Raw genomic sequence first — 14,842 nt, 5'->3', positions numbered from 1 at the left:
ATCTTAAGTGCCTCTATCTCATGGTTGCTTCAACCAAGGCAGCTGCTGACTTCCACATCCCTGATTAGGCTGTTTGGGTTTTTGTTTTTTTGTTTTTTTTTTTAATTTATGAGTAGGAAACTCAGCAGAGCAACACTCCTACTGTTTGTTCAGTATTTGTGTCCGTACTTGTTCTTAGCGTGTTTGAAATCTGAATTGCTTGTGCCCTACTCCAGCAGATGAAATGGTGGTTGTGGTGATTCTACTCCACCATGAGAACCAAGGGTAAGTGTATGTAAAGCTTCCCTTGTTGCCCCGGCCTGTGTGTGCCTCTCACCTCACATCTCCAGTACCTCAGGAGCTTGGTTATGTCAGGTTTGAAAGATACCCTTCTCCTGATTCCCAAATTTCTTTCGATATGTAGAAACAGTAGTTAAGTACAAGTATAGTTGATGTGAGACTGAATGTGTTTGCTGTCCAAAGGCAAGTGACTTATTTGGCATATATCAGGTAAATGCCTATTTTTGTTGCCCTATATTTCAGCACACAAAAAGATGATTAAAATGTTTTCATTTCTACCGAAGTCTATAATTTAATTTGCCCTAAATAATCAGTGTACATCTACTCATCTGTTTCTGCTTCACCAAAGAAGGAGATACTTGCATTAAACTGTTTGCATTTCCTACTCTGCATATCCTGGAACAAATATTTTAAAAAATTCAGAATTACATTGTGATGGAGGGATCCGTACTGGTAGTAGGTGCAGTGAAGGGAACAAAAGTCTGAGCTAATGGAATGTGTTGAAAAGCAATAGCTAATGTTTTTGGTAATTTGTTAGCCAAGTTTTGAAAGGAAAAAAATACACCAAACACACATGCACACACAAAAAACCCCCAACGTCCCCGATCCACAGAAAGTCCAGAAGTGCTAATGTGCTGCAGCTTTGATGATGGTGTATATTAATGCAATAGTATTTATTTAGGTCATCAGAAGCATTGTATTTCTTCTGGGGATGAAGCTTTGTGAGAAAGACCCAAGAACAAAAACTTGGTTCTTTTTGGAAAAAATTGTTAACTCTGCACTTAACTAGCTGAATATATTTTAATATTCTGTTCTTTTTCAATGTGGAAAAGAATACCTTGTATAAGGTAGTAGTCTGCTTTGAATTATAATGAACATTAAAAATGTAAAGAGTCTGATATTTACTCTTCAGGATTTTAAGCATTTATTTAGTGTGGATTAGGTGTTTCTTTCAGTTTTGCCTGTATCATCTGTTTCAAAATATATCTTAAAACCTGACACAGGCTTCAAGCTGTCGAGAAGCTGAACAAGTGGTCCTTGTCAGAACAGATCAAAGTGGAAGGGCATGGCCTGTGACTGCATCGGCTGAACCACAGGAGCCAAAAGGAGGACGACGAAAGCGACAGATGGTAAGTTTTACAAATGTGAGTTTTAAAGTGTAATTCTAAGATGATTTTGTAGTGTTGCTTTTATGATTCCTTAATTAATATGAGTGCCTTATCAGAATGTCAATAGGTAGTTAAAAAGTTCCTTTCAGAAGATGGTTGTAATTAAGTGTTAGAGTACATATTTATTAAGCATATATTATGTTTATTTTCAGACTGTGTTTCTCTGGGGATCGCTTTAGGGCTTATTTAAATGCACATTCGAGGAAAAGTTTTTCAAGTTGTCACAGTTTCTTAGCCAAAATTTATATTACATAAAATTATGTAAATATGGAAAATCAGCAGAGGTGAATATTTCCAAAATAAGACAGATTTTATGGAGATACTCAGGTCTCGGGGCTAATTTTCCTTTTCTTTTGATCAAAAATACTGCTACCACTGATAATTAAAAATATGACCTAACCTTTGTAACAAAATGCTTTGGGGAACAGAAACTTGGAGGCTGGAGCAGTGTTTTGTTCTTAGGATAATTGCTTGCAATAGTAAATAAACTAATATTTTTTTCTTCTTGGGATAAGAGGAGATGACAATACCTCATATTTCTAGCAAGCATGTTCTTGATTAGGACGGATCAGTTTGTAACACTGCTATGGAGGAGTGAAAGGCACAAGAGCGTGAGGAATTGGTTGTCATCCTCCTCGTGTTTCCATTTTGGAAAATGCTGTCTTGCTTCATGTTAATGACCATTCCCTATGCTCCTTCAGGATTTAGTTTAGTCTTGCCCTAAAGGACAAACTCTGTCCTCTTGTTCACTCTAAGATGGCAACATTTCCCAGTAGAGGTACCACATCTGTATAAGTTTTCAGTACTGTCTGCAGCTGCTGTGTTTCAGTAGCATCCATGACCTGACAGTTCAAAAGCTTCTGTAAATAATGAAGATTGGTTTTTGGAATGTTCAAATTTTTGAGCTGATTAACTGTTTCAGTGAATTACTGTACATCTCTCTTGAGCAGTAATGGACCCTCTGATAGCTTAAGGATATGAATGATATGATTGTGAGAAGAGTCTATATTTTTATTTAGATGTACTGATGCAGTGGAAGAAAGGGGAAGATGTTCTTTTCTGTAGCAGCAAGCCCAATTGTCTCAGCTGTCTTTAGCTTGATTCATGATTCTTTAAACTTCTGGAAGTTACTAGGATCTAAATTTTATAGTTGATCTTTCTCACTAGGTTAATACTTACTTTCAATATGTTTGTTTCCAGGTCCCTACTCATGTAGATAAAGAACGAGTAAGGTATTTTCAGGATGATGATAGTATGAACCTGAAGGATTTGGTCAAAAATGAGAAGATGAGAACAGCAGAGGATCAAAACTCACTGTTCATGCGTATGGCATCAAAGGTAAGGTGTCACGTGTATGACTTTTTAATTAAGCATTTTATTATTGAAATATCAGGGAACACATGAGGCCTCCATGCTCGAGGTGTGTTGCTTTTCGTTGAGAGTTCTGATTGTCTTGAATAACAATCAAGTCTGTTGTAAGGTGGTCCTGGTAGGTGTCATCAAAGTGATGGAAACCTGCATGCACGCAGGAAATGTGGTGGGTTCAGTTCCTTCATAGAGATCATTTTCCTGTTCCTCTGCCTGTAGAATTTGATACTTTTGAGGTGAACACTTAGTGTCTTGTGCATTAATAGGTTACTTATGCCCAGCAAAGCAGGTTTTCCCCAAATCAGAATAAAAGCAGCATTTCCGTAGTGTTTAGAATGTCTCTTCCACCATGAATTTACAAGAATCAATGAAATTTGAAGCAAACTACCTGAAATTCCATCAGGATGTCTTGGATAATGATATAATTTATGCTCAGAGGCCACACAGATTTCTATGTTATGGTTCCATGAGTGATTCCACTTAAAAGAGCAGCCATCTTACAGACAGATCTGTCTTTCAAACTGAGTAGTAATAAAGGATACTTTCTGTGCTTGATTTAAGTGTTTGATAGCGGTGATTTGCAATAGCTATGACATACAGTTTCTCTAGCGTGCTTCAAATTTTACTAGGTTATTGTTCCAGTGTTTTGTGCACCACTGAGCAGGTTTGAAAAAGCTTGTTAGCATGGAATTAGTATCATCACAGACAAAATTTGTTTTTCCATTGTCTAGAAGGCAGACAAGATCCTGGAGAGTATGTTTTGATTTGTGTGGTTTTCTTTTTAAAATTCTCCTCCTTCAGGCAATACTTAAAAGAATTGGAAAAGCCATGATAGTGCCCAGGAGAACACACTTAACTTGGTGCTGTAAACCATCTGGCAGGAAGTTTGGAGCGATTATCAGAACTTAGTGTGGTTTATGCATCTTCTTATTCAGCTGCTTCTGGTAGAAGTTCTCATTCTTTCCCACGGGCATACTCAAAAAAAAAGTGATGCCCTTGGGTCCAGTTAAACAAACATGTCTTGTTGCCAGTATTCGATTCCCTCCTTTACCTTCTCTTCCAAAAAAACCCCCGAACACATAAAACTTCCCTTCAAGTCTGTGTAATAGTGCAAACTATTAACTATGATTAACTAGCATATCCGTCATGCAGACATTTACAAGTAAATGAAAATATACGGACACAATAAAACTTTGTAGTGTGCACATCATATGATAATAAGCATAACAAAGAGAAATTGTTGCCATTTTCTCAAGGGCCTTATTAATTTTGTATTGCCTTGGCTCCATTAATTTTCTTTAGAAGAGGTAACTTTCATGAAAAGTGGTTGGAGTATGTGTGTATGAATGCCTATATTAAAACATAAGTGGAATAGAATTTTGAAAAACTCTTTAACTTGAATCTGGGCATTGAAGGTGAGTTTGTATATCAATATTAATGTGTCTTTCTGAAATTATTATTAACACGCTTAATGTCTCTTGTGTTCATGTGACTTCTTCCATTGAACCATTTACAGGATTGCTTTTTGTTCTCTGATTCTTTTCAGAGGTGTGAAAATAAAACCAAGCTAATTTGAGCTGCCTGTGTTCGGTAGTAGCAAATGTTTTCAGTGTCCCTGTGAAGACTTAGTGGAGAGTGCTCTCAAAAAGAGAAATATTTCTTTGCTTTGATTTTTTTCCAAACTCAAATGAAAGGCCATGCAGACTTTTCAGAGAAATGTGTGAATTTATACACTGAAGTACTTGGCTTGCCCCTGAAATTTCTAAACTTTGTGAAAAGTATTGGTTGTATATTCATATATTGGTTCCGAGTTTCTTCACTTCAAACTGGAAATAATGTTTGACTCTTAGAGCATGTTGAGGAGTTCTTGGTTTACTTTTTGTATTTTTGATATTATATTAAATAATTATTAAGGCAAGAGAGACTAGCAAACTTGAAGGGAGATCAAAGATTTCTGTATTATTTAGTTTGTAAGTCTTCAAAAGGAAAATTCTGATAATAATTCTTTGTAACTTTTTGTTCTGTTCTTTTTTTCCTATTCAATTTTGAAATGCTGTGAATTTTCCAAGTTCTTGATGTCCGAGACAATGCAAGAGCAGCTATATGAGAGATTTGCTCAGCCCAGCATTCCATGTCCAACAGTGACTGCTTAGGAGGGAGTGTAAGAAAGGTCACGTTTCAAATGATGTAGTCTTTATGTACTTCCCTGGCCCTTAGCAGTTTGGAAGTTTTTATGGACCTCCTTACCTGGTATTTCGCTCTGCTTTTCTTTATGGATAGTTATGTTAATTGGGGATTGGACTAAATACCCCCTGTAACTTCCTTTCTGTGGTTCGTCATCTCCCATTCTGTCATCTGTACCTATTGCTAAAAGGCATGAGCTGTAATTATTGAATTTGAAGAAAACAGAAAACCCAATCCTGTATGCATAACATCTTTGGTTAGCGTTCTTGTACCTGGGCAGCCAGTTCCTCAAAGATTTTAGTTACTTGCACTGTAAGGATTTCTGGGACAATGGTGAAATTGGATCCATTTAGGAAATGGTGCAGAAATGGCCTGGCTCGGTATGTAGCTGTTTTAAATATAAAGGTTCTGTACAAATGAGGGTGAACTTTGGCAACTGAATTTCTGCATCTGTATAGCAGAGGAAAATGCAATATAGTGTTTAACTTCTATATAGAAGCAATTATGAAGAAATGTGGAGTCTATTTAATGGGAGTTTAAAATGAGTACATAAAGAGAAAAATGCTTGCAGGGGGACTGTTATGAGGGGAACTCCAGTACTCAGTGCTAATTAAACATGTATGCCACTGGTGAAAACATTCTAAGGGGGGGAACACCCTACCAAAACTGGATGAAATTTTATTTAATTGTTTTTATTTAAAAGTAAGTCCAGGGGTTGATAAAAAGAAGAATAAAGAGCTTCTGGAGGTTAAAAGAAAAACCAAATCCAGAACCCAACTGTTATGTAAAAAGTACTTGTCATATCTGAGTAAGGAGAATGGAAAAGAGCCCAGCAGGCTTAGAAGTAAGCTTTGATAAGAAAGATTGAAAAACTATCTTGAGGGAATTATTTTAAGTAATTATTTTGAGTTTGAGAAAAGCATAAAGCTAGGAGTTAAGCTCAGTGGAAGCAAGAAGCCTGCAGGAATGTGATGTTGAAAAAACCTGTTCAAGGTATAATTAGAGCGTTTAGGAAAGATAAGTGCATACCAGAAGAACTAATGAACTCTTTGCATTAATATCCTCGATAAATGAGGTTAGAGCGAGTCTTTTGCATGAGCTGTTATTGACAGGGATTAAGTGAAAAACTATCTCAAGTTAACAGTGTCAGTAAAATGAATTTTAGCTCAAATTTATAGAAATTCATTATTTTAAAAAGAAACTTGAATTTGAGATTAATAGTAACAAATGGCTAGAACTGAACGGTCCTCACTAAAGTGGTCTGAAAGAAGTCATGTGTGACATGCTGAACTGTGAACTGCTGAGTGTAATATTCATTCGGAGGAGCTGAAGATGGCAAGTATAATGGTGATCTTTATAAAGAACACAGAAGGCAGGAGTAAATGGTTATTTTTTGTTCTAAAATGAGATTACCAGTGGATTCATCAGGAGTCTCTTCTGTTCGACACATATATGAACTATCTGGAGGAAGGGATACTTTATGATCTGAGAATTTGTTCGTGTTACATAATTATTCAGGACTGTCAAAACCAGATCACTGTAAATCGTAAATTGTAGTATTTTGAAATACAAAGCTGGGGTTTTTCTAACGTTGTGAAACATACCTGAGCAGATTCTTAAGATTCACTTTAGAGAGTTGCTGGAGAGATGTATATATTTGAATGATATGAGTCATCTGTCCTATTTTGAGTGCCGTCTGAAAGACATTTTGGGTATAAAAGGAATTAAGATTTCTAGCTGAGACACAGGCAGTTATGCTATAGACCTCTCAAGTAAGGAGAAGGAGATACCACCATAAATATAGAGGCAATAAATTCAGCTGAAAGTTAGGGCTGATGAGCGCAAAATGATGGTAATCATGAAGCTGAGTGAAGCCATAACTCTGCATATACCACAAGAGGCTGTTACTGCTTGATTTGAGAGTCATTGGAAGTCTGCAGACATCTCGGTGCTGGTGTGATTAAAGAGAAAGAGAGTTTTGGAGATTGTGAAAAATGGGAATTTAGGACCAATTTAGAACATGAAAGGCTACGATAGTGCACCCATAGCCTGAATACTACCCAAGCTTATAAAGCGTACCCTGTGGTCAAAGGCACAAAATGTGAATGAAACCTAAGTAAGCAAAATTTCTTCAGCTAGGGGTGGGGGGCAGAGGTGGGGCGGCGTGTTGGGGGCAACTGGTAGACTAGAACACACAATTAGCATAAAATATTATTAGAAAATAACTATTTTCGTTTCTTGCATGTGAAGTGCTCACAGAGCAGAGTTTAACATGAAGGAGGTGTTTGGGGTTTTTTTATTTTTCAGTGAAGAAGGAAATTGTAGAACTCACACTATAGAGCATAAGATGCTGTGGAGGCCTTAATTGTAAGTGGGAGGAAAAAGATACAGTAACTTTGAAGTGCAGTTTAATTGGTAAATATTAAATAGGGAGATCTAGACAGGTTTTGGTTCAGGATTTCCACAGTGAAATGCTGAGCTGCAAGTGTGTAGCAGGAGTGTCTCAGTTCTACATGCTTTGTTTATGCTTTTCCCCATACATGTTAGCCATGGCTGGAGACTGATTTTGCAGCATAAAATGATCATGCTGGATTAGAGCAACAACTAAGTTTAGTATGTTTCATTCTAAAGGCTTCTTTTTTCTTTTTCTTTTTTCTTTTTTTTTTTGTTTGTTTTTTTTTTGATTTTGTTTAAAGATAAAATTTGTTAATAATTGTAAAAGACTGGATTGCATTTCCTAGCTTATGGAACTGCTTTATTTTAGTTTGGGAAGGCTCTGAAGTGCCTACTGACTCCAGTAAGCTTTGGGTCAGATGCTGTGTACTGTGTTTCGTTTTTGTTACCAGGCAAAGGTGCGCTACATCATTTTATTTTATTAGAACAAGCTTCCTGAATGAATAGCTAGCTCTTGACTAATCTTTTAAGGTTAAACCATGTTACTGATTTACTAGCAAAGTGTGCTGGAGCATGTGCTCAAGGTAGATGTTTTGTCAATTACTGTTGCAATGTATTTTTTGTTGTCCAGATTTTAATGAGTGGTACTGAAGTTCTCCAGTCTTATGCAATGTCACATTTAGGTTTTGAAGGTAATTTTGTTTGGCTTTTATGAAAAGTAATGTCATAGATGCCAGTTTTTCTTCTCTGTTAAAATCTGAAATGCTTTTCATAGTTTCTGTACAGGTGATTCCCAGCTCTTGTCACTGCAAAATGTGATGGTCTACTCCAGATGGTGCTGTTTCTTGATCCTGAATGAAGAAACTGGCTCCTCAGCATCCTGAGTTTTCCATGTCTTTCCATGTCTGTAGAATGCATTCTTGTTCACAGCATCACAAATCAGTTTCACTGCTGAAGTGTTGGCAGCAGCCTGAAAAATTTGGTTGCCACCGTAGATATTCTAGATGGTTTCTTTATGTACTTTATAAACCTGTACTACACAAAGTATCTGCATTCATCTGTGGCTCAATGAGACAATCTTCAAAAATCTTGCTTCTTTCCGAAGTGGATTCAGCAAGGTGTTTTATGCCCAGCAGGAAGTCTAGCAACCAAACCTCTTTTGTCAGTTTTAATTTGATAACATAGTACACAAATTTGACACTTTACTTTCTCTTTGTGACTTCATTTGAGAAGTGGAAAAAATATCCACAAAAATGAATCTGTTATCTTTCAGAAGAGCGGTGGGAGCAAGCTGCTGGAAGTCCATAAATTCTATCCTACCTAGGATGAGAGAAGGGAGATCCTATCCCTTAAACTCTATTGAATAATTTCATTCATCTTATCAGTCCAAACTGCTTTTGTTGACTGATTGTTGTGATTTCCTAGCAGTGCCTACTGGGATGGAAGTTATCTACTGCAGACAAGGCAATTGCTCTTGAAGAATGAAATATGGGGTATATTTTAACCACAGCCTTTCTAGAAAGATCTCTAATGTACGATTGGTTCTCATTACAGTGGTGTTTTTGCTTTCACAAGTTTTAATGTCAAATCTGATGCTAATGTGATTTGTGGGAAAATGTGTGCGATGGGTGGCTTGTCCTTGGGTTCAGTTGGATGCCTCTTTTTAGCTGAATGGAAAAAAAAAACCCAAACTTGTTTTAATTATCCAAAATTTTATATACATATATATATATTTAAAATTACATTTCTTAGTTGTAAAATTGCTGGCTGCTCAGCCAAGTAAAACTAGACTGAACTTAAGGATCTTCTACTACCATAATATAGTCAAATATGTCTGAGTTGTTTTTTTTTTTTTTTTTTGTTTAGAGCTTCTATCTTATGGTCAGATTATATTCTTCCCTGTTGTCTGTATCTTGTTCAGTCCAGTGAATGTTCAGTGTGTGGTAGAAAGGTGGCTTTCCAGTCCTTACAACGCTTTGGTGTTCAGTGTGATCACCCTTATTATCACCTTTAATCCAGTGTGAATTTACCAGTGTGAACAGAGGAGCCTAAGTCCTCTGTGTCGTCATCACCTCAGTCCTGTGCAGCGTGTTTACTGCTGTGACATGTTGGACCATCTAGCAGTGTAATTCCCCATGCAGTCGTAGCTGTGGTCAGCTGTGGTTACCGCTAAGCGTATGGACTACAGCACTATTATTTCCTTCATGGATTTTCCCGGGGTTCTTATCACTTTCCCAGGCTATGCCAAAAAAAATAATATTCCAGCCACACACGGCTGTTGAGGACAGAGGAAATGGGCACTGCTCTCATAAATGGGAACAGAATGAGAATGGTTGACCAGCATATCCTCCAGCTTTTACACAGCTGAATGCTCTGCTCCACATGAATATTACTTTCCTAATATTTAGTGTTTTAATGGTATTTCAAATCATATACAGAATAGTTGTTATGAATCTCTGAAGATAATGTTGTAATTGCAGTTTTGTAAAGGGGGATGGGGATGTTGTGATAGAAAGACATAATTCATAAAATAATTTACTTTCTTAAATTGGCCTTGGAAGAAATATCAGTGCATAGGCCCAGAACCTCTATCTGTGAAACGTCTGTCTAATCCCAGTGGCAAATGATGGTCTATATAACGTTGTCTCCTGCCTGACTCCCCCTCAGATTCACAAACTAAACCTATCTTGTGGTCAGGCCATACTTATCCTTAGAAGTCTTTTTCCCATCTGTAGAGTTTCCTTTTCTCAAGAGCTCCATGAGATCAGATGGAGGGAAAATGCCATCTCCTTGCTAATTCTTTACCTGTTGAGCCTATGTTTTAAATTTAGATGAAAAGTGAATTTTGATTTGTCATTCCTCTCTTGCTCATTCTTCTTTTTCTAGTCTTGATTCTAATACAACCCCGTTGTACTTGAGCCCGTTACCTTCTGTTACTTTTTACCTACTTCGAAGCAGGTTGGTGTGGATGTCAGTTGTCTCAGACAGTTTGAAGTACAGCCTCTCCTACAGCCACCCCTTGCATGCTGTCAAATCTATGAACATCATGGAAAAGCCCCAGATCTTTTAATTTTCAGTGGTGAAAAAGCTTTTTTTTAAACAAAAATCAAATCCCCAACAATAATCTTCTTGATATATGGAAAAAAGCAGGCCTTAAAGTCAGATTCTTTCATATTTCACTGTTACACTTAAGGAAAAAAAACACCCCACCTGTTTGAAGTTACTTTATTTCTACTTTTTACTTCAGCTTGGACAGCAGTTTGGGCTCTCACTGCTATGGAAGCATGACAATAGGATACAAAAAAGTCAACAAAATATTTGAAAACTGATTATTTTTTTTCTTGCCAGTTTTAGAGTACAAAATATGTGTGAAAACTTAGGTTTTCATTACTGATAGCTTTAAGTACTCTCTGTAGTTCCTTCTGGCCTTGACTGTTGTAAGTAGTTCAGTTTTCTCAAATTCTTGCTGTTAAGACTTATGTAATACTTTCACTTATGTCAATAGATGCTTGTGGGTGTACAGAGATTGATTTCTATAATGCTACTTCAATATAAATTACCTTCTATATGCATACATAAATTCTACTAAGGCATTTTTTTTTCTTACGTTTTACTAAAAGCAAGTGAGAAAGATTAATTTGCGTTGTTCATCAGACCATTTAAATTTTGTCTGTAAACTCCTTTTATTTAGAAGTCTGCAGTAATCCATAACATGAGTTTAAACAGAAAAAAAATTAAGCAGTGAATTTAAGCAGTGTCCCCTGGTTGGACAGGGAGGAGAATCGGAAAAAAAGTAAAACCCACGGGCTGAGATAAGAACAGTTTAATAATTAAAATAAAGTAAAATATTATAATAGTAATTGTAATGAGAAAGGAAGAAGAGAGGAATGAAAACCAAGTAATGCACAGTACAGTTGCTTGCCACTGCTGACCGGTGCTCAGCCAGTCCCTGAGCTGTGACAAGCCCCTCCTGGCCAACTCCCCCCAGTTTATATACTGAGCATGACGTTCTATGGTATGGAATATCCCTTTGGCTAGTTCAGGTCAGCTGCCCTGACTGTGCTCCCTCCTGGCTTCTTGTGCACCTGCTCCATGGCAGAGCACGGGGAACTGAAAGTCCTGGATTCAGAGTGAGCGCTGCCTAGCAGCAACCAAAGCATCAGTGTCTTACCAACACTATTCTCATACTAAGTCCAAAACACAGCACTGTACCAGTTACTGGGAATGAAATTAACTCTGTCCCAGCTGAAACCAGGACAGTTAGTAATGCTGACTTTCATTTATGGATTTAGTAAAGACATATGCTGGTATTACATGTTTGCAAAAGGAGAATTTGCATGTTTCCATGCCTTGGTTCTGAAGTCTGTAAAATGGAAAATTGCTTTCAGCCTTATCTCATTTTTCTTGCTTTACAAACCAACCTGTTGCACACCTTTGCATTTCCATTACCATAAACCAAAATAATAGTCTAAAAACATTGTAAAAGCTAAAATGAAAAATATTGGTGCTGCTACCATTATGTAATAAAGCTTTTTCTTCTTTTTCTTTACATGATGAAGCCATTGTAGCACAGTATTTAAGAGATGTGGTAAAACTAACAGAGCTCTGATGCACTGTTGCATTTTACATTTACATAAGGATCTAAGCATGTGCATGGTTTCCTGTGGAAAAAATAATATGAAAACCCAAGAGAAAATAATTTCAAACACCTTGTTCTGCATTCTACTACATTTCAGTTCAATGCACTAAACAACTTCAGTTTGTGTGGACAGTTAAAGCTGTTCCTGCATGTGGAAACAAACCAACATCAGTGACAGCTGGGTTAGGAAAGAAGACCTGTGAACAGGAGGAACTGTGTAGATGCAGCCCATATTAAATGACTGTAAAACATTTGGCATTCTTTCTGAATTACATTAAAATTACAAGATATGTTGCAAATGAAGACTTGGGCAGGACAATCTTTTCTAGGCGTTAAAGTTATGGCCAGGGATAACTGTGAAGTTAAATGCTAATCACACTTTTAATAGCAGAATTACATGGCTGAAGGTATTTTATTTGGTTTACATTTCACTGACTTGCATATGAAGTTTTATATGTCCTAATACCTAATTATAGCAAAATCTACAGTTTTCAAATTGCTGAAACAAGAAAGAGCTTGGTCCATAACCACTGAGCAGTACTCTGTCTGTTTTTCCTTGACTTCTGCTACTCAAAGATAGTCCTGAACTACCTTGCTTATCACAATGATTCATGTTTTCCTGCTGCTAGTAACATAGGCCTTACATCAATGCACAGAGTGCTTTTGTTAAAATCCTTTGATACTTTGTGTTTAAAATATTATTTATTTCACTGGGATGTTAGGCTTGGGAAGTGCCTGTATGCTGAATTTATATACTGAATTAAACCTAGAAATTCAGATGTCTGTGCTTGTAGGGAGATTGGAGTTGTAATAAAGTTAACATGATAAAATTCTGTCTTGATTTGGCTTAAGCAAATGCTATTTGAGATCAGAAAGACTATTTTCTGAGGTGATTTTGTTGTAAACAATAGATGCTAAATGCCAAATAAATTTCATGAGATATATTCATATGTCACTTAGGTCTATATTCTAAAATAATAGTTTTTTCTTCTTCATTGCAGCTTCTCAAAATATGAGCACAACATTCCACAAATATTAACTCTGTCATTTAAAGTTGAAGACGTCAGTGTTGCCATGACAATTTAAAACTAAACTGATACATTTTATACAATCTATGGATGTTTTTTCACAAATTTTCTAAGCAGATGCACTATTATTAGCTTATATGGAAGTGACTTTATCTATGATTGTGTTAGTGAGAAAACAGGAAAAGCAGAAGTTCAGTAGTTGCTTACAAAATAGAACAAGGAAGGAAGTGGAAAAGTAAGCATACAAAAAAGGTGAAAATAACCCACACTAGAAAGATGCAGGTATATTTTGTTACCAAGCTAATTGTGTTCAATGAAATACCCTGTTTCATCCCCAAATTTCAGAGGAAATTTGAATACTTCTGAGTATGTTGTTTTGCCCTCTTATATAGGAATAATCCCTGATGATTAGGAGTTCCGTCTCTTGAGATTTCTTTTCGGTATCACAGTAATATTAAATCCTTCAGTAGGGATTTCTTTCTAAAGGGCGCACCCAAAGAGCAAGGAATAGCAGCGGAGGGAGAGATAAGAGACACAACATGCAGCACACTTCAGATGGAGTGTGTAGGCAGCCAGCAGCATATAAGACTCCAAGGATTTTGCTTTGGAATAAGAAAAACAGAATTGGTTTAAGATGAAGCTATGAGATACAGTTCCAGCAATCTGAACATGTGTTGGCAGAAAAACGAGGCTGACCCTGGAGCATACCTGTACATTGATCTGCAAGAGTTACTTTAGGAGATAGCCCCATGCCAAGATGTCTGATGGCTTCAGTAATGTAAAAAATAATAAAAAAAGAATTCAGTTATTTTATGAGCAGAATGTTATATAATGAAATTATTAATGTAATATATTTGTGTTGTTCATGGTAATTATCACGTTAAGGATTTCATCAGCAAATACAACACTGTAATTTTTTCTTCTCTCAAGTCATTCTTATTTATGCACAGTCAGATGCTGACCTCTTTCTGAATTCCTGTGCTGAATGGTTAGAGATCTCTTTCCTTTTCTTGCATTTTGGCCACATGTGCACTGTATTTGAGCTGTCCAAATGGGAGCCCAAAGAGTGAGTTTTATCTGCTCCTGAGAGAAGTCTGGATGCTTTCCCTGACTGCTGTTTAAGTGTTTGTGCATTACAGGCCTTTCTTGGCCAAGGCAAGCAAAATTACGATGCTCTTTCTGTTGCTTAAACCAAAACTACATCCTGCTTGGGGAAAATCCCCCATCAGACGGATGGTAGAAATTTCACAGTTGCACAATTATGCTATGAGGTGTAGGCAGCTATGTCACTTAACCTGGTGCTAAGAGTCCTAAAGCCGCCAGTGTGTTCTCTGGTTAATTGGTGCTTGCCAAAAGAGAAGGGAAGGTTGGAAAATAGCGCAGATAAAGGAAAAATGTGATAGATGAGCCCAGAACAAAAAAGTGAAATGAGAAAGAGAAGAAAAGGAACTGTGGAGATGATATGTCTTATGAGCATGTAAGGTCAGCTCTTTGTTTTGACCACTGTCTGGTAGAAACAAGGACTTCAGGTGCATTGCCTTTGTAGATGTCTGAATTTCATATATTAACTTCAGGCAGTTCAGTGATGTTTTGTAGGACATGCCAACTTAAAACTGATGGATCAGAGATGCTTCTCCTTGATTTGTGTGCAGCACCTGAAATACAGCGCGGGCAATAGCAAGCAATAACCAGCCTGGTGAGGGAACTAAATACACAACTTCCAGAATGTATTGACTTTCACATTTAACAGGTGTGATATTTCAGCTGATGCAGAACAGCAG

General features: G+C 36.9%; 1 protein-coding gene across 1 annotated transcript in view; it reads left to right on the top strand.

Annotated features, from left to right (window-relative positions):
- The window catches only part of CWF19L2 (CWF19 like cell cycle control factor 2), a 90,535-nt gene that overhangs the window by 54,557 nt on the left and 21,136 nt on the right, over positions 1–14,842 (top strand). Inside the window, exons 11-12 of the mRNA XM_055702431.1 lie at positions 1,284–1,409; positions 2,649–2,786. Coding sequence (XP_055558406.1) covers positions 1,284–1,409; positions 2,649–2,786 — 264 coding nt within the window. The remainder of the gene's footprint in view (positions 1–1,283; positions 1,410–2,648; positions 2,787–14,842) is intronic.

This window comes from Falco cherrug, chromosome 2, assembly GCF_023634085.1.
Source record: "Falco cherrug isolate bFalChe1 chromosome 2, bFalChe1.pri, whole genome shotgun sequence".
In the NCBI taxonomy this organism is placed as follows: domain Eukaryota; kingdom Metazoa; phylum Chordata; class Aves; order Falconiformes; family Falconidae; genus Falco; species Falco cherrug.
The sequence above is the reverse complement of the archived record's forward strand: the minus strand, read 5'-3'. Positions and strand labels throughout refer to the sequence as shown.